The 20,098-nt window shown below is 42.0% G+C and overlaps 1 protein-coding gene across 8 annotated transcripts in view; it reads right to left on the bottom strand.

Moving 5' to 3' along the window:
* The window catches only part of LOC115154167 (opioid-binding protein/cell adhesion molecule), a 447,106-nt gene that overhangs the window by 64,999 nt on the left and 362,009 nt on the right, over positions 1–20,098 (bottom strand). For all 8 annotated transcript variants that reach the window (XM_029700121.1, XM_029700127.1, XM_029700123.1 and 5 more), the window contains one exon: positions 1,626–1,858. In XM_029700121.1, the coding sequence (XP_029555981.1) occupies positions 1,626–1,858 (233 nt within the window). The remainder of the gene's footprint in view (positions 1–1,625; positions 1,859–20,098) is intronic.

The following is a 20,098-nucleotide window of genomic DNA, read 5'->3' as shown; positions in this document are numbered from 1 at the left end:
ATTGTCCCTTTATTTATATAGATTTATTTTTACAGCCCTTCCACAGCGAGAGAGAAGGTAGACTCATTTGTCTTTCTATGGGGTAATAATAGGTTCTCATTCAGAGGGGTATGAAGGCCACCAAATACACCAAGAGAGGGAGATGTCCACACACAGAAAGAGAAAGAGAAAGAGAGAGAGAGAGTCGAGAGAGAGAGAGATGCGAGAGAGAGAGAGAGAGAGAGAGAGCGAGAGAGAGAGATAGGAGAGAGCGAGAGAGAGAGAGATAGGAGAGAGCGAGAGAGAGAGAGATAGGAGAGAGCGAGAGAGAGAGAGAGCGAGAGAGAGAGAGAGCGAGCGAGAGAGAGATAGGAGAGAGCGAGAGATAGGAGAGAGCGAGAGATAGGAGAGAGCGAGAGATAGGAGGGAGCGAGAGATAGGAGGGAGCGAGAGATAGGAGGGAGCGAGAGATAGGAGAGAGTGAAGAGAGCGAGAGATAGGAGAGAGCGAGAGAGAGAGATAGGAGAGAGCGAGAGAGAGAGATAGGAGAGAGCGAGAGAGAGAGAGATAGGAGAGAGAGAGAGAGATAGAGAGAGAGAAGGAGAGCGAGAGAGAGATAGGAGAGAGCGAGAGAGATAGGAGAGAGAGAGAGATAGGAGAGGAGAGAAGAGAGATGAGAGACGAGGAGAGGCAGAGGAGATAGCGAGAGATAGAGCGGAGGGAGAGCTAGGAGGAGATAGTAGTAGGAGATGCGAGAGATAGGCGACGGGAGGAGAGAGAGAGATAGGAGAGACCGAGAGAGAGAGAGAGAGAGATAGAGATAGGAGAGAGGAGACGGATTAGAGTATTGAAGGGAGGAGGAGGATAGGAGAGCGAGAGATAGAGAGAGAGCGAGCAGAGTAGGGGAGATGAGCGGAAGAAGCTAGATGGGAGAGGCGAGAGAAGGAAGAGATAGAGATAGACGAGCGCGATTAGGAGATAGATGAGGAGTAGATAAGGAGAGAGATAGGAGCGATCGAGAGAGAGAGCGAGGAGAGAGAGAAGAGATAGGAGGAGAAGAGAGAAGAGAGAGAGATAGGAGAGAGAGATCGAGAGATAGGCGAGATAGGAAGAGAGAGATAGAGGCTAGGAGAGATAGGCGAGAGGAGAGGATAGAGAGGAGGCAGAGGAGTAGGCGATCGGACCGAGAGGAGAGATAGGAGAGAGATAGGGAGAGTATGAGAGAGATAGAGATTTTAGATAGGGAGAGAGCTGAGAGAGAGAGAGATAGGCGGAGGAGCTGCGAGAAGGATAGAGAGAGAGAGAGAGAGGAGAGAGATAGAGAGAGAGAGAGATAGGAGCGAGAGAGAGGAGAGCGCGAGAGAGATAGGAGAGAGCGAGAGAGATAGGAGAGAGCGAGAGAGATAGGAGAGAGAGAGAGAGATAGGAGAGAGAGAGAGAGAGGAGAGGAGAGAGAGAGAGAGAGAGGAGAGAGGAGAGAGAGAGATAGGAGAGAGAGAGAGAGATAGGAGAGAGAAGAGAGATAGGAGAGAGAGAGAGAGAGAGAGAGAGAGATAGGAGAGAGAGACACACACACACACATCAGACAAAAGCTATTTTGACAACATCTGCCCAGACAGTATCTAGATTCTAAGGCTTTGGCTTACCTTGGATGAGGATGTGCACTGACGTTGTCCTTGGTCTCCTGCTCGTCTGCACCGCACAGATGTATGGGCCCTCGTCGGTCATGTCCACGTCCTCAATCTTTATGGTGAACTCCTCCTGATTGAGTGTAACAAGACTCACCCTGGGATCCACCGACCACTTGTCCTCGCCGGCGTACAGTATACTCGACCGGTTGAGCCAGGCCGTGTGTGTGACGATGTCCCCCTGTGGGCACCTGGAGGACGAGAAAGAAAAAAACATTGCCAAATCAAACACAGCAGGTGAGAGACCACAGTAGGCCCCATTTGCGATTTCACAGCCTTCAGAAAAAGTATTTGTCTCCTTTCTGATTTTCTCTATTTTTGATACTGAATGTTATCAGATCTTCAACCGAAAACTAATATTAGATAACGGGAACCTGCATTTACAAATAACGAAACAAATGTATACTTATTTTACAATAGGCCCAGCATCGTCCGGGTTTGGCCGGGGTAGGCTGTCATTGTAAATAATAATTTGTTTTTAACTGACTTGTCTAGTTAAAAAGCATAAATAAAAGACAAATTATTTATTTAATTAACAAAGTTATGCAACAACTAATTCCCCAGTGTTTAAAAGTATTGCCCCCTTACACTCAATAACTGGTTGTGCCACATTTAGCTGCAATGACTGGAATCAACTGCTTCCTGTAGTTTTGGCCCAGCCTTGCATGCAAAAGTGTTTTAACTCAGCGATTTCTGCTCGTTTCAAGTCCTGCCACAACATCTCAATAAGGATTAGGTCTGGACTTTGTGTAGGCCATTCCTAAACTTTTAATTTGTTGCTTTTTAACCATTTTCATGTCTACTTGATTGTATGTTTTGGATCATTGTCTTGCTGCATGACCCAGCTAAGCTTCAGCTCACAGACGGATGGCCTGACATTGTATTGTAGAGTTCTCTGATACAGAGCAGAATTCATGGTTCCTTATATAAAGACAAGTCGTCCAGGTCCTGAGGGAGCAAAGCATCCCCAAAACCATCACACTACCACCATGCTTGACCGTTGGTATCAGGTTCTTAATGTGTTTAATTTTTTTTCGCCAGATATAATGGGACCCATCCAATCAAACAAGTTGACTCAAGTTTGACAAATAGCACCTGAAAGCACCTGGAGGATCATCAAGACTCTTGGAAGAATGTTCTATGGACAGATGAGTAAAAATTATTACTTTTGGACGGCGTGGATAGGCCGTCATTATAAATAAGAATTTGTTCTTAACCGAATTGCCTAGTAAAATAAAGATTAAATTAAACAACAACAAAAATGTATTGGTCCCTTTAAACGCAACATGCCCATCTATGGCCAAGGCTTTCGACTCTGTCAATCACCACATTCTTATCGGCAGACTCAACAGCCTTGGTTTCTCAAATAATTGCCTCGCCTGGTTCACCAACTACTTCTCTGATAAAGTTCAGTGTGTCAAATTGGAGGGCCTGTTGTCGGGACCTCTGGCAGTCTCTATGGGGTGCCACAGGGTTCAATTCTTGGGCCAACTCTCTTCTCTGTATACATCAATGATGTCTCTCTTGCTGCTGGTGATTCTCTGATCCACCTCTATACAGACGACACCATTCTGCATACCTCTGGCCCTTCTTTGGACACTGTGTTAACTAACCTCCAGACGAGCTTCAATGCCATACAACTCTCCTTCCGTGGCCTCCAACTCCTCTTAAATGCAAGTAAAACTAAATGCATGCTCTTCAACCGATCACTGTCCGCACCTGCCCACCCGTCCAGCATCACTACTCTGGACGGTTCTGACTTAGAAAATGTGAACAACTACAAATACCTAGGTGTCTGGTTAGACTGTAAACTCTCCTTCCAGACTCACATTGAGCATCTCCAATCCAAAATTAAATTGGCTTCCTATTTCGCAACAAAGCATCCTTCACTCATGCTGCCAAACATACCCTGGTAAAACTGACCATCCTACCGATCCTCGACTTCGACGATGTCATTTACAAAATAGCCTCCAACACTCTACTCAACAAATTGGATGCAGTCTATCACAGTGCCATCCGTTTTGTCACCAAAGCCCCATATACTACCCACCACTGCAACCTGTATGCTCTCGTTGGCTGGCCCTCGCTTCATACTCGTCGCCAAACCCACTGGCTCCAGGTCATCTACAAGTCTCTGCTAGGTAAAGCCCCGCCTTATCTCAGCTCACTGGTCACCATAGCAGCACCCACCTGTAGCACGCGCTCCAGCAGGTATACCTCACTTGTCACCCCCAAAATCAATTCTTCCTTTGGCCGCCTTTCGTTGCCTCCCTTATCCTACCTCATTTGCACACACTGTATATAGACTTTTTCTACTGTATTATTGACTGTATGTTTGTTTATTCCATGTGTAACTCTGTGTTGTTGTTGTTGTATGTGTCGAACTGCTTTGCTTTATCTTGGCCAGTTGTAAATGAGAACTTCTCAACTACCTGGTTAAATGAAGGTGAAATATATATATTTTTTAAATGTAGCAATTTCAAGGATTTCACTGAGTTACAGTTCATACAGTATAAGGAAATCAGTCAATTTAAATAAATTAAATCAGGCCCTAATCTATGGATTTCACATGATTGGGAATACTGTTGGGCACAGATACCTTTCAAAAAAAAGGTAGGGGGTGGATTAGAAAACCAGTCAGTATCTGGTGTGACCACCATTTGCCTCATGCAGCACGACACATCTCCGTCGCATAGAGTTGATCAGGCTGTTGATCGTGTCTCCCAATCCTCTTCAATGGCTGTGCGAAGTTACTGGATATTGGCAGGATCTAGACATGTCGTACATGTCAATCCAGAGCAGCCATAACATGCTCAATGGGGACATGTCTGGTCGGTATGCAGGCCATGGAAGAACGGACATTTTCAGTTTCCAGGAACAGATCCTTGCGTCATGGGGCTGTGCATTATGCTGAAACATTAGGTGATGGCGGCGGATGAATGTCACGACAGTGGGCCTCATGATTTCATCACGGTATCTCTGTACATTCAAATTGCCATCAATAAAAAGCAATTGTGTTCGTTGTCCATAGCTTATGCCTGCCCATACCATAACCCCACAGCCACCATAGGGCACTGTGCTCACAAAGTTGACATCAGCAAACTGCTCGCCTACATCACACCACACATGTGGTCTGCTGTTGTGAGGCCGGTTGGACGTACTGCCAAATTCTCTAACACGGTTCTGGGGGAGGATTATGGTAGAGAAATGAACATTCAATTCTCTGGCAACAGCTTTTTTGTTGGACATTCCTGCTGTCAGCATGCCAATTGCACGCTCCCTCAACTTGAGACATCTGTGGGATTGTGTTGGGTGACAAAACTGCACATTTTAGTGTGGCCTTTTATTGTCTCCAGCACAAGCTGTAATGATCATGCTGTTTAATCAGCTTCTTGATATGTTACACCTACCAGGTGGATGGATTTTCTTGGCAAAGGAGAAATGCTCACTAACAGGAATGTAAACAAATTTGTGAATAAAATTTGAGAGAAATAAGCTTTTGTGCCTATGGAAAATTTGGGGGATCTTGAATTTCAGCTCATGAAACCAACACTTTACATGTTGCGTTTATATTTGTGTTCAGTGTTCTTTGACAAATTACTAACTTCTGTCAATAAATTGCTATATTGATTATGCTAACTATGTTAAATAATATGCAATAACAGTAGGAGCTAATGAAAATGTTAGCAAACTACTATTCGCGCCATGCCTTTAACTTTAGGTCTTACTGTTATATAATGACTTTACGGTCACATGAGAAGACTTACAAGGTAGTGCAAGTGTTTGTGTGTCCAATGTGTGCCCACACAACTCCAATTAACGGAAAGCTGAGACCTTCCTTAGGCATAGGGTTGCAAAGGGTCGGAAATCTCCAGAAATTTTCAGAAATTTTCCATAGGAAGTTAAGCCCGGGAATTTTGCTTAAATTCATCAGAAAAGTTAGCTTATAACAGTGAACCTTTTTTTGTGGGATACACATAAGGCAATTCTAGGTCTTGTGGCATATTTTTGTTAAACTATCCCCAATTCAATGGAATTGCAACCCTCTGCATGCACAATGCATTCTTCCATCACATTACAATTCTCAAGATCTGCACAATAATGAGATGCTATTGAGCCCACACTACTACACTGTCTGAGCCAAGAACTACATGCTTTCTGGGAAGTTTTGATTACAATACTGGGTGAATATATTTTATACGACATACATGATTTTTTGTTAAGTAGTAAATAGTAACCTACAGCAAAGTGTGTTTAAATCATTTATAACTTGTTAACAATTTCTGATAGCTAGTTTTTGCTACCATGGTGGTTTTTAGCTAGCTTGAGCTTGCTAACTTCTGCGTGTTAATTCACCTGTTTCCATACATGTTTCAGTTTAAAACATTTCTTACAAAGGAGTTGTGTAATCTAACTGCTTAACTATTTATCGGTATATGGAATTGTATATTTTTTTTGTGACTCATTTTCTAATATCTTTACAGTAAAATGCCACGGGCACTATCTGATTTGTGGAGACATTTCACTGCAGCTAATGTAGAAGGAAAATCTGCGTACATTTGCAAATACTGTGCCAAATCATATGTGAAGAATGCAACAAAGATGCAGAATCATCTGAGGGAACTTTATGCTGAGGGAACTTTATTCACACAATTTGATTTGACGTGCATAAAGTTCCCTCACAACAAGCAACCTCTGACAAAAAGTCCCTCTACTTATATTTGAGGTTAAAATGATGAATCAGACACCTTATCGATAGCAACAGCTCATGGTCCTCCTGGAATCAGAAGTGTTTTTGACTCAATGGAGGAACGTAGTCAGAGAAATGCTGATGAATGTCTTGCTCGAACTGTGTATGCAACTGGTTAACCTCTGATGCTCACAGGCAATGTGTATTGGAAGAGATTTCTGAATGTTCTTTGCCCAGCATACACCCCTCCAACCAGACATGCTTTATCTACTATTTTGCTGGATGCAGAGTTCAACAGAGTTCAGGTGAAGGTCAAGCAAATCATAGAGAAAGCAGACTGTATTGCAATCATCTCTGATGGCTGGTTGAATGTTCGTGGGCAAGGAATAATTAACTACATCATCTCCATCCCTCAACCAGTAGTCTACAAGAGCACAGACACAAGGGACAACAGACACACCGGTCTCTACATTGCAGATGAGCTGAAGGCAGTCATCAATGACCTTGGACCATAGAAGGTATTTGCACTGGTGACAGACAATGCTGCAAACATGAAGGCTGCTTGGTCTAAAGTGGAGGAGTCCTACCCTCACATCACACCCATTGGCTTTGCTGCTCATGCATTGAATCTGCTCCTCAAGGACATCATGGCACTGAAAACAATGGATACACTTTACAAGAGAGCCAAGGAAATGGTTAAGTATGTGAAAGGTCATAGCAGCAATCTACCTCACCAAGCAAAGTGAGAAGAGTACGAGCACCACATTGAAGCTGCCCAGCAACACCCGTTGGGGTGGTGTTGTCATCATGTTTGACAGTCTCCTGGTAGGGGAAGGAGTCTCTCCAAGAAATGGCCATATCACAGTCTGCCGATATGGACAGCCCCATCAAGAGGATTCTCCTGGATGATGTATTTTGGGAGAGAGTGGTAAGCAGCCTGAAACCTATAGTAGTAGCCATTGCACAGATTGAGGGAGACAATGCCATCCTGTCTGATGCTCAGACTCTGCTTGCAGATGTAAGAGAAGAAATCCGTACTGCCCTGCCCACTTCATTGTTGCTCCAAGCAGAGGAAACTGCAGTTCCGAAATGCATCAAAAAGCGTGAAGACTTCTGCCTGAAGCCCATACACGCCGCAGTGTACATGTTGGACCCCAAGTATGATGGCAAGAGCATCCTCTCTGGTGCAGAGATCAACAAGGCCTATGGTGTCATCACTACCGTGTCTCACCACCTCGGTCTGGATGAGGGTAAGGTTCTTGGCAGTCTGGCGAAGTACACTTCCAAGCAAGGGCTTTGGGATAGAGATGCAATATGGCAGTCGTGCAAAAATATCTCATTAGCCACCTGGTGGAAGGGACTTTGTGGATCTGAGGCTCTTTCCCCTGTTGCCTCCATCATCCTCCAAATCCCACTAACATCAACGGCCTCAGAGCGCAACCGGTCCTTGTTTGGGAACACACACACCAAAGCACGCAAATAGCTGACCAATACAAGGGTTGAAAAAATTGGTGGCCATCCGGGCAAATTTGAGGCCTTTTAAGCCTGACAACGAGCCATCCTCAACAAGGTTGGAAAGTGACTGTGAAGACGAGGCCTCAGAGTCTGATGTTTAAAAGGTGTACATTGAGGAGGTTCAGGGAGAAGACATGGAAGCCTGAGAGGAAGACAACCAAAACTTTAGTTTCTAGACTATCATTTTACAGAGTTGTTGAAAATGTTTTTTGGAGACGCGATGTATCATTGGGGATCATTCAATATTCCCTTTCTATTGATGTTCAGTGAAATCATCCCATGTGAAGAGTCAACTCATTTAGTTAAAGTTCAATTCGTAACAATAGTTTTTTTCATTTCTACTGGAAGGATTTAATCATTTGCAATTATGTCTACTTATGATAAGGTAAAATGTTTGTTTCTGTCTCCATATGATATGGTAAATATATCCAATACAAAAAACATCTACATTTAAATGGTATTAATATTAATTTGCATATATTTCCATTAATTCCCATATTTTCCCGTTAATTCCCACGGAAAGTTTCCACCTGTGAATATTCTCTAAAATGTGCAACCCTACTTAGGCACTTTGCTGGAAGAGATCGAACAGAACACATTGTAACCTCTTTGGCTTGTTTTGTATTTATCCTTTATTTAACAATAGATCACATTGAGATTTACATATCTTTTACAAGTGAGCGCTGGCCAAGAAAAACCGTAAACACAACATGACACACAAAATTAAAACTTAACAATACATGGAAGTTAAAACCTGTGCATAGTACAGAAGAGAGTTTAAAAAAGTATGCTTTAAAACATAAAATTATCCAGTATCAGGTCCTTCTGCAAAGTGTTCCAAGGTGATGGGGCAGCAAAGCTAAAAGCAGTCTTACAAGATATCATGGCCTTACTCCAATATGGGAAAGACATAGTCGTACGCATAGGGCCTACCTATATTAACACAGATACTCGTAAGTGCAAAAAGAAGCTGCAGTTTCAACCCTTGGCAAAAAAACGTAGAAAGACATGGCAGCAAATGCAATTTTAAGAGCAAGTCCTGAAAAACGTGCCTGAAACTGGCATGATACAGGCGTTTGCTAACCTGAACAACAACTCTTAACTCAACATAATCCCCAGACTACCATATCTTTGACAGAAAATTGAATAATTCAACAAACGGTAATTCAAGGTAGCACTAGACTTTTAAACTGTTGAATCATCTTTATGGGATCCATTAACAACACAGTATGACAAATTCTTCTACAAAACATCTTCTAATTCTTCATTACAAACTATAAATGATGTTAATGAATTCCTAATCAATCCCTGACCAAATTACCCATTGACAGACATAATGGCGTCTAATGCCTTATTTTGCCCCGTTGGACTACTTTCTTTCCCAAATGGTAACCTCCAAAATCACCAGGGAGCGGTCTGAGGTAAATGTAGTTGATTTTTTCCTTTTGAAGTGAACCACAGTGAATCAAGAATTTATCCCGGGACCTGGATACTGTGACAAATGTGTCCCATGGTGAACGTAACCAAAAAGCCTACAAGGATTTGTTGCCAGTAACACCTAGAGGAGATGCATTGCGAGGTGCAAAAAGTACAAGGTTGTCGAGCAAGCCACATGGTGCATTAGCAACTCTCCCAGGGCATTCTGGTCCAACTCAAAAATAGAAATGTCAACTTTTTATTCAATATTCCGGTCTTTCCATCCAATGCTCAAAGTGCCATAGTGAGGCGTTTTATTTATTCCAGACTCCAGAAACCTTACAGAAGACACAACTGAGGAGAGCAAGGCAAAAGATTGGAGAACCCTACTTGGTACTTTGAATGTAAAGAAACTCAGCAGCATGTTGAGACACAGTGGGGGAGAGGGAATAGGAAGGTGTTGGAAAGAAATTGTGATTGACATGGTGATGTGAGGATAAAATAGACATACGGATGAGGTCCGCTTAAGTTGTAGCACTTTCTTGGGCCTCTGAGATTGCAAAGCCTTTTGAGAGCAAACAATATACCTCTCAGGTGGCATGTTATTGATTATACAGTAAAAAGACTCGTGACTTGCAAAAAGCCCTCGCCCTGCTAAGGGGGTGTTGTCGTTAAAGGTACAATGCAACCGATTGTTTCTCAATATCAAACCATTTCTGGATAACAATTAAGTACCTTGCTGTCATTTTTTTCAATAAAAATTATCAAATATAAACTAAATTGCTTTTAAGCAACAAGCAATTTCTCAACCCTATTTTTTCCTAGTAATGTCTGGGAGTGGTCTGAGTGGGGAGGGGAAAACTGAAAATTATCTGTTATTGGCAGAGAGGTTTGGAACTCTTTTTCTTATTGGTCTATTAACTAATTTACTTTGGTGTCACCAGGCAGGCCAAAACTCCATCCCACCAAAACAGGCTGAAATTTCAGGCAGTCTTTTCAAACAATTTCACAGTATTATTCCAACCTCAGTGTGGAGATAAAAATAAAACACAGGAAAATCACATTGTTGACTGCTCTTGGCCTTTAAGCAAGAGGCCCTGCTTTTGAAAACATGTGCTATGCAAGGTCGTCACAGAGTACAGTGTGTTCAACCTCCACACCAAGTCCCCATAATGCCTACAAATAAAGAAATGAATAAATATTTCATCCTGCACTATTCCCTCTTATCACTGTTGCACAGAAGGCAAACCAATTTAATCCAAATAAAGTGTCAACCCTTTCAGCACTATGAAAGGGATCCAACTACAGCATAGGAGGAAGTAAAAATCAAGCAGTGGAATAAATAACTTCTGGCCTCTTTCCTGATGCACTCTGACAAAAGCACTGTGCGAATAAAAAAAATACATGCCGTTTCTCTTCCCCACAATTAGAGGTTGCAAGTGTTCTTTGTTCACTGCGAGCTTCAATGGAGTTGGTTAATGTACGATGCCGTGTCATCATTGGCTAGTTCACAAGGAATACAATCATTTATGTTTTAAGTACTACAAAGATACATTTTGGCACGGTTGAGATGTATTCAAAAGTATGGACGGCTCTGCAAAGAGGCTGCATACAAATTTAAAACTAATAGCTTACTCTCTTCAAATACAAAAGCTAGAATGGAAATGTTGGTTTCCAATTACATGCATATTTTATATTTGGCTGTAGGCTGTTCTTGCTGGTTTTACGTATTTTGGAATATCCACAGGCAGTTAATGTAAGGGCTCTGTACTGGGAATATCAAACAAAATGTTGCGCTAAATTAAGTTTATTAGTCCGAGGGATCCTCATGAATTTCAATAAGGAGACTGTATGTGGATGTATTGCCATGGCCTTTAAACAGATATATTTTGGGTCATTGCAGATCAGTGGAGAAACATGGCTATGACCAGAGTATTCTATTAAGGTATTTGAATACACACATTTCTGTGTTTGATTAACCTCTAGCAGTACAAGGTCATTTTCTATGGAGACAACTTAATGTCAATAGTATTGAGTTATAATAATTAATAAAACTGAAAGCAAAAAGGGAATAAATGTGCCATAAGCAAAGAAAATGTGATTCAAACGTGTACAAATAAATACATTTGAAAGCATTCAGAGGACGGGAGCACTCCCATTGGTCACTCAATATCTAGAGATTGAACAAAACACCAATAAACACAAATGTATCCCATTAAATGATAGCCTGATAAATATGATCATCCCACGACCAAAGAGAGATGCACAAACACTTGTGTTTGCTTTTCTATTCGAGAGCACAATAACAACTGTAACTATGTGCAGCTAAATGAGACTTTCACCAGTCTTAACTCAGGTACCCTCTCTGAATAAGAATGGTACCCACTTGCTCAACCCCATTATATTCAAATCAGTAGCTGTCACTTAAATGACACTATATCTTGTCGAACGTGAGGTCATGATCATTTGAGGGATTTGTATTAATGTTTATCCATAAATAAAGTGACATAATAATCTGACACAACCTGTGTTTACTGGATTAGTCCGTCATCTGTAAAAGCATTGAATTCATGTAAAAAAATGCCCTGTATTATTTGACCTGTGTTATCAGTGGGCAAATATTGCAGAAAGAAATGTCATAAATAGAACTGACGTGATTCCTTAGTCTACATGCCAGAGAGGCATATCTGTTCTATATAACATATTTCAACAGAATGGTCGACAAAGTAGTACCCTGCTGAACACACCCCCAGCACTATGTAAATTAAACATCACAGGCCTGCTGTTGTTGCATGAAAGGGGCATTTTAAGAGTCTCTGTTGCAAGTAAAGTAAAAATATTGTTTATTCAACCTTGAAATGATGCACTTTGAAATTGTTTTTCTCTGCAGTGTTTATGCAGAGGCAGTGTAATGCTGACCTTTAGTACTCAAGTAGAAAAGGTCACTGATGTGATTTAAATGCACTTTCAAGGAATGACAACACCGCCATGGCCAATCCTGTATTATTCTTGGTGTACCAACACAAATGAGTATCTGTCAGTGCTCCAAGGTGACAGCTAAGAAGAATAACTACATAACTCAAACAAACATCATGCCGTCAGCGACCTTAACTTACCTTAATTATTATAGATTTTTAAATAGAGTTTAATGTTTTTACAAAAGCACATGTCAATGCATTACCCTTAGAGTAAGTGCCTGTATTAGCACACATTACCCTTAGAGTAAGTGCCTGTATTAGCACACAATGAAAGTGCTAATATTTCCTGTTAAAGACAACTACAGTAAATGTAAAAATGTTTTGCGTGTGGAACTACCTGATATTGAAAATATAAATCAATTACATGGCGGGTTGGGTAAAATGGCATTTGATTACCTGGGAATCGACTTTATATCAGCATCAGAGGCTACAGTAAGCTTATTTGGAAATTACGTCTTACCACAAGCAGCTTTGAGACAAAGTTATATATTTATTTTTGGTTAGCTTATATTGATTAACAATCCATGTACCGAGGAGAAATAAACAGATGTATAGCTCCTGGATAACTTCCAGACCACATTAGCATTTCCAATAGTCGACATGTCATTGCAGAATGGCGTCCCCGCGACTGCTAGGACATTTGTACGTCTTCCATAGGCTATTACCATTGATCATGAATCTGCATCTGTTCAGTCGGGTCAACATCGTGAAATGATTTAGCATAGCATAACATAGCATTTTACAGGGTTGGGTAGGTTACTTTCTAAATGTAATCTGTTACAGTTACCTGTCCAACATTGTAATCTGTAATGTAACTTTTTGATTATAAATTAGTCAAATTGATTTACCTGAACATGTACCAAAAATGAAGGACTTATTAGGCTACTCTGTTATTTATGTTTTTGTTGTCATGGAGGACTGATGTGGCTCATTGTAGGGAAGTTGAACGTTCAGCCTGCTGCACAGACACTGTGGAGGCTCTAGCCTAGAGCGCCCAGTTAAATTGCGTTTGAGAGCACTTTTTTAAACTCTATAAATGGTTAAATATATATGTAATAGTTGCTACAGCTTGTGAGTAAATTAGCTTTGCACGAGCCAGAATGGCTCCTGTTTCTGTAGCATGAGGCGTTTGATGTACACGTAGACCGCCTGGACAGGACGCTAGCAGGGCTTTACCTCCAATCGATCTCCTTAATGCTGAGTGCCAAGCAGAGATGCATCAGGTCACATTTCTACAGTCTTTGGTATGACTCATACAGGGATTGAGCTCACAACCTTCCAATCTCTGAATTTGGACATTTAAAACCGTTGTTTTGACACTGGGCTATAAATAAAAAATAGATGACAACCGGAAGCAGCAACAGTATCATTTAACATATGTTTTAGGAATATAAAATGACCTTAAAAAATTATTTTAACCGTTTTCCAACAGGATTCTACTTAATCATGTATAAAACCACTGAATGAGCCCAAAAACGTGCTTTGATTGATTGATTTTGATGATATAACTGAAATCGTGAAAATCCGTTGGTCTTGCTTCAAAACATGGTTGAAAAATAAATGCTGCTCTCATGGAATGGCATGCATTGAACACTACCGAAAATGTTTATTTGCTTGTGAAAAATTAATGCCATCCTGCATTTTCTAAAGGCCTATTGTTTACATTTCTTTGTGACATTTTAATATCTCAATCATTTGCAGCTGTTGAAGTATGTGAGTTTGAGCATGTGTCCGTTAAACACAAATTAGATTGAACAATAAAACGCTGTCTTCTTAAATTAAAAACTTGTTTTGGAAGTGGTTAATATGTGGAGCACAATACCACGGAGGAATTTAGAAGGGAGGAACTCCCTCAAACTTCTATTCCATAGCTTGGGATCGGCACTCTGCAGCTGTTGCGAGAGCACATTCTTCACTGGCTGTCCACAGGTCGCAAAAACAATTATTGATAGGCAGATTACACCACTGCTGTCGTTCTTATCTGCAGCACCCCCTGAAAAATTTGAATAAATTATATTATATGGAGGATTTTTGAAAAGAAGGGTGAGAAGTGGTCATTCGACACAAGCATTTGATAGAGGATATCGCAATCTACAATGGTCCTGCAATAATCAGGCAAGTGGCCATTTTCAGGCAATATCGATCAACCATTCTTAGAATTTTACATACTGGAATGCATTAACTGTGACCTCTGGTTAACACTACAGTTCAGAAATGGCAAATCCAACAACATCCTACCACATTAATTGGCTTTGCATTATCATTCTAATTATAAAACATATATAAAAACAACAATGGTGTAGTGGGCTCAGTTAAGACAAGAGAGATGGGGGGGGGGGGGACTTTCCACACAGACACCCCAGCCCAGCTCTGTTCAGTCGGAGTTCATTGATTCTCTTCCAAACACACTGGTGAACCAACCCCACACGGCTTCTGCCTTTGCAACACCTGGATAGTGGGTTTGATTCCCAGGATCACACAGACGTGAAATGTATGCATGCACGACTGTAAGTCGCTTTGGAGAAAAGAGTCTGCTAAATGGCGTATCATCCGCACTGTCATGGCCAAAGCCTTTCATTACAACACAGATCAAAGAAGCAGGCAGAAATGTTTGTAGCTTGCAACTTTGGTGGAACCATTTGTATGATGCAATGACAGTATTTGAAACAACCTTGCCAGTGGCAGTGCGGCTTAAATGAGACGACGGTAAATGAGACGACGGTAAATGAGACGTCGGTACACTTGTTTGGGGAATAGGAGATTTGTCCCGAGTTGGCTTCACTTGCTCAGAGCAATTGACACCGTGAGGAAAGAAATATCCACACACACAGGCTGTAAGCTGTTGGGATAGGCTGTTGGTTCCTCTGATGGGCTCCCGCCGTGCGGGAGAGTGTATGAGCCTTCAGTTAATTGAGCTGGACACAAAGCCCAGCAAATGGGGGAAGCACCCGCATGAATCATATTGACTCTCACAACCGCCCCCACCCCACACACACACGGAAACAGGCCACTGGGGCGCTAGCTTCTGCTTGCCTCGTACAAACGAATTACACAGCATCAATGTAAATACAATAAATCAAGGCATCAGAGACAAGCTCTTGTTTCCCTGTTGCCAGCGAATAACAATAGCTAATCCAATGTATTAGTGCACTAAAGGAGGGTAAAAGTCAGACATTGCTGAGGCGCACAACTACTACTTCTGGGCATAAGTCGTGTAGAGGTTTTTTTTTCTTATACATTTTCAAAAACATTTAAGAGACTTTCAAAGTAAATTATAAGTCAGAATAATCTCCCAGCACTTAAGTAAAGAAGAGGACATGACAGAGCCATACAGAAGCATATTACCTTGGGCTCCCGAGTAGCGCAGCGATCTAAGACACTACATCTCAGTGCTAGAGGCATCACTACAGACAACCTGGTTCAAATCCAGGCTGTATCACAACCGGTTGTGATTGGGAGTTCCAGAGGGCGGTGCGCAATTGGCCCAGCGTCGTGCCAGTGTAGGCCATCATTGTAAATAAGAATTTGTTCTTAACTGACTTGACTGGTTAAATAAAGGTTAAATGAAGAAAAAAAAGCATTAAAAAACAACTAGCAGCTCTCTTTGACAGCTAAAAGGAGACAATTTTCAACAAAAAGACATTTGAATGTACTGTATTTGTGTAGTTTGAATCTAAAAAGGAATGCCAATATTTCACATGTAGAGTCATTGACACAATGGCATTCATAAACATAATTAATAATCATAATTTTGACAATAATAATGGTTTCTCAGGGACCTTGAATCCAAATAAAGCTCTGTTTCTGTCAGGTACATGTTTTCATAAAGATACAGTATAGGGATATGCATACCGTATACAAAACTGCCTCATTCAATTCTAGGAACCAAATGAGACGAATACAATTAAGTTCATACATAGCCCTATCTTCCACGCTTCCATCTCCTCCATTCTCTCAAGCAGCATAACATGTCAGTACATCTGTTTACACTGGACCAAACTAGTAATTGTGTTATAATTACATACAAGGAAAGCATGAAAGTCACCTTGTTACCACCTAACCAAGGGGAGGGGGCAAATAATCGAAGATGGATGGAATAATCATCGCACAATTAATGGACAATTAGAGTAATCGGTTGGATTTGCGAGGCCTAAAAATCAAGTGTGACCGAAGACAGTCATTCTGATTGGGCGGCCCTGGGTGGGCTGCTCGGAGTGTGCTGCGGTCGGATTAGCTCACAGCTGAAAATCACCTCGTCTTCGAGGTTACGACGCACACAAATGAAGGTGCCCTTTGCAAATAACACACATTAGGCTTCTTTAAAGTCACCAGGGCCGGGGTGGCACGGAAATGGCGGCTCACATAAAAAAAACACCACAAAATGCTCCAGGTTTCCCGTCAGGGACGACTGCCAATTATGATTCGGCTCAATAAGCACTGCCTTTAACTATATTTCATATATTGGCATGCCTCGTCTCTGTACCTCAGTTTAACATTCACAGGCAAGGACATGCATGATACCTTGCAGACAGACAGGCATGATATTAAATGTCCAGGCACATCCCAATTAAAATTCCTCACACCCTCCTCCGTAACCGACAATGCGCTGAAAGGCATCAATTGTCTCAATAAAAATAAATAACACTTATTTTCAGCGAAAGCCTGCTTTGCTATTTAGCCTTTGCTGTGGGGTATTTGGATTCGACGAGAGCACCAAGCTGTTCCTAATGAGTACACACACATACAGTGCATGGCAGCAGACGTGCATCCAACACGCACTATGATAAACTAACCAGACTACTTCCTACAGAGACAGGTTAGCTAGTCGTCCTAAATCTCAGTTTCTCTCCTGGTTGGCACAGAGCAACAGTCGGTGGCAAAGGCTAAGCGACTAGTTGGTTCTAACGGCCTTGTGATCTTATAAATAACATAGCTTGGTTGCCTTTCAAATCGATCACAGCCTTGAACCTGTGGTGCCAGCTAGGCTTGTAGGTCTGACCTGCCTGCATGCCTGGCTGCCTCTCTCCTCCTCCTTGCACTGTGCACGATCAATCAAAGCAGAAGCCTGGCACTTCTACAAAAATGACAGCCCCTAATTGGTTGCCATGAGAGGTCTATCATTGCCCTGGGTTTACAGTGGCAGCGGAGAGTTCACTGTGGAGAAGGTTAACTAACTCCAATGCTTAGGACAGATCCGACTCTCGAAAGCTTGATCACCCCTTTCCACACATTCACTCTGAAGTAAAAAAAAGACTGTCTTGCCCACACATACTATAAGCGTTCGTGTGTGTGTGGTTGTGTGAGTGTGTAGTGTGCGCTCTTTTAACACACATTTTCTTTAAACTCTGAAAAAACCAACTGATCATTACTGACCGGCTTTCATCAAACGCTCTACATGATTTCTAACCCAAAGGCTGGTTCAAAGCCGTAATTTCCGCAAGTGAGCTGACGTCTTCATTTGTTCCGGTTGGGTCAGCGAGGAGATTTAGAGCCCTCCCCCACGAGGGTGACATCTGCCGGATGTCTGCACACGACCGTTAGAGTCCGTTGACGCCCGAGGGGGTCGAGGCGATGGGGTTTAAGGTCGCGGAAGTACCATCTTAAGCACCGCGGACATTGTCCTTCAGAGTGGAGGGAGAACCAAAAGGCTGTGGAGGATGTGCATGACTGGTGGGGAGAGAAGCCTTGAGACAAGGGATGGGAGTGGGGAGTGTGAACGTGACCTCTGAGTCTGAGACTGTGCATCAGTCTCTCTTAAACAGTAGATGGATGGAGCTGTGGAAGTGGACTGGATCATTATCATACAGTACAGTGTTCATTTGCTGTTTTTCTAACACTACCAGAGGTCTTGGATTACTTATACCAAAGCTGTGGGGAGATTCCTCAATGGTGAACTGTTATTTTGTAGGGACATTTGGCTCCATGTACAGTAAGTATGGACATCTGAGGGTGCAAGTATTGAGTGACAGCCCCACAGGTCAAAATAGATCATTAAAATTAAACATGTTAAAGATGATAACAGGTTATTTCAGCTTGGCTGGTACATGTCATCGTTTTTGTTTCACTGTGAAATTTGCTGGTTAGGGACCAACAACACACTTAAGAGGCAACTCGCCCACAGGTAAAATAGAATTACTTAATTATACACCAATTTGGTATAGGGGTGCTTTGAACCCTACCAGCAAATTAAAAGGGAGAGGAGAATGTCAACATTCTCATTTCAAATCATTAAACGTGGTAACTTGGAATGGGTCGTAACATTACAACTTAACAGTCAGCCAAATAGTTAATGTTAACATCCCCTTAACAGTCACAGTTGCGGGTGCTCATGGTCGGGACCAATGATGTGTATAAACCCTGGATGTCTGACAAGGGGGCACTTTGGAAGCCACAAAGCAGCCATTTTGGTACTCCTCCATAGTGAAACGTTTTTTTTTGGGAAGCTATAGAAACGCAATTATTGACGTCTACATTTGTTTTTGACAAATATATTCTATTACAGACACTTTAATGCAAACTTTGAAATTATATTATGTGAACTGAACATTAGTGAGGTTGGGCACTGATATTAGTCAATTAGACCTGGCTCACAGTTTGCGTTCCAATTCAACCCAAAAGGTGTTCGATGGGGTTGAGGTCAGGGCTCTGTGCTTGCCAGTCAAGTTCCTCCACACTGATCTCGACAAACCATTTCTGTATGGACCTCGCTTTGTGCACTGGGGCATTGTCATACTGAAACAGGTAAGGGCATTCCACAAATTGTTGCCACAAAGTTGGAAGCACAGAATCGTCTAAAATGTAATTGTATGCTGTTAAGATTTCCCTTCACTGGAACTAAGGGCCCTACTCCAAACCATGGAAAAACAGCCCCAGACCATTATTCCTCTTCACCAAACTTTACAGTTGGCACTAGCATTCAGGCAGGTAGTGTTCTCCTGGCACCCGCCAAACCCAGATTCGTCCATCGGACTGCCAGATGGTGAAGCGTGATTCATCACTACAGAGAATGCGTTTCCACTGCTCGAGTCCAATGGCGCCGAGCTTTACACCGCTTCAGCCGATGCCTGGGATTGTGCATGATCCACATACTTTTGTATGTATGTATGTATGTATGTATGTATGTATGTATGTATGTATGTATGTATGTATGTATGTATGTATGTATGTATGTATGTATGTATTCCTGGTGTAACTCTGGCAGTTGAGGTTGCCATCCGGTACCTGTCCCGCAGGTGTGATGATCGGATGTACCGATCCTGTGCAGGTGTTGTTACACGTGGTCTGCCACTGCGAGGATGATCAGATGTCCGTCCTGTCTCCCTGTAGCGCTGTCTTAGGCGTCTCACAGTACGGACATTGCAATTTATTGCCCTAGCCACATCTGCAGTCCTCATGCCTCCTTGCAGCATGCCTAAGGCACCTTCACGCAGATGAGCATGGACCCTGAGCATCTTTCTTTTGATGTTTTTCAGAGTCAGTAGAAAGGCCTCTTTAATGTCCTAAGTTTTCATAACTGTGACCTTAATTGCCTACCGTCTGTAAGCTGTCAGTGTCTTAACGACTGTTCCACAGGTGCATGTTCATGAATTGTTTATGGTTCATTGAACACGCATGGTAAACAGTGTTTAAACCCTTTACAATGAAGATCTGTGAAGTTATTTGGATTTTACAAATGATCTTTGAAAGACAGGATCATGAAAATGGGCCGTTTCTTTTTTTGCTGAGATAATGAAATAACACATATGGAATCATGTAGTAACCAAAAAGTGTTAAACAAATGAAAATATATTTTATATTTGAGATTCTTAAAGTAGCCACCCTTCGCCTTGATG

Source organism: Salmo trutta, chromosome 19 (assembly GCF_901001165.1).
Source record: "Salmo trutta chromosome 19, fSalTru1.1, whole genome shotgun sequence".
NCBI lineage: Eukaryota > Metazoa > Chordata > Actinopteri > Salmoniformes > Salmonidae > Salmo > Salmo trutta.
Note: the sequence above shows the minus strand (reverse complement) of the source record. Positions and strands in the feature narration are given on the sequence as shown.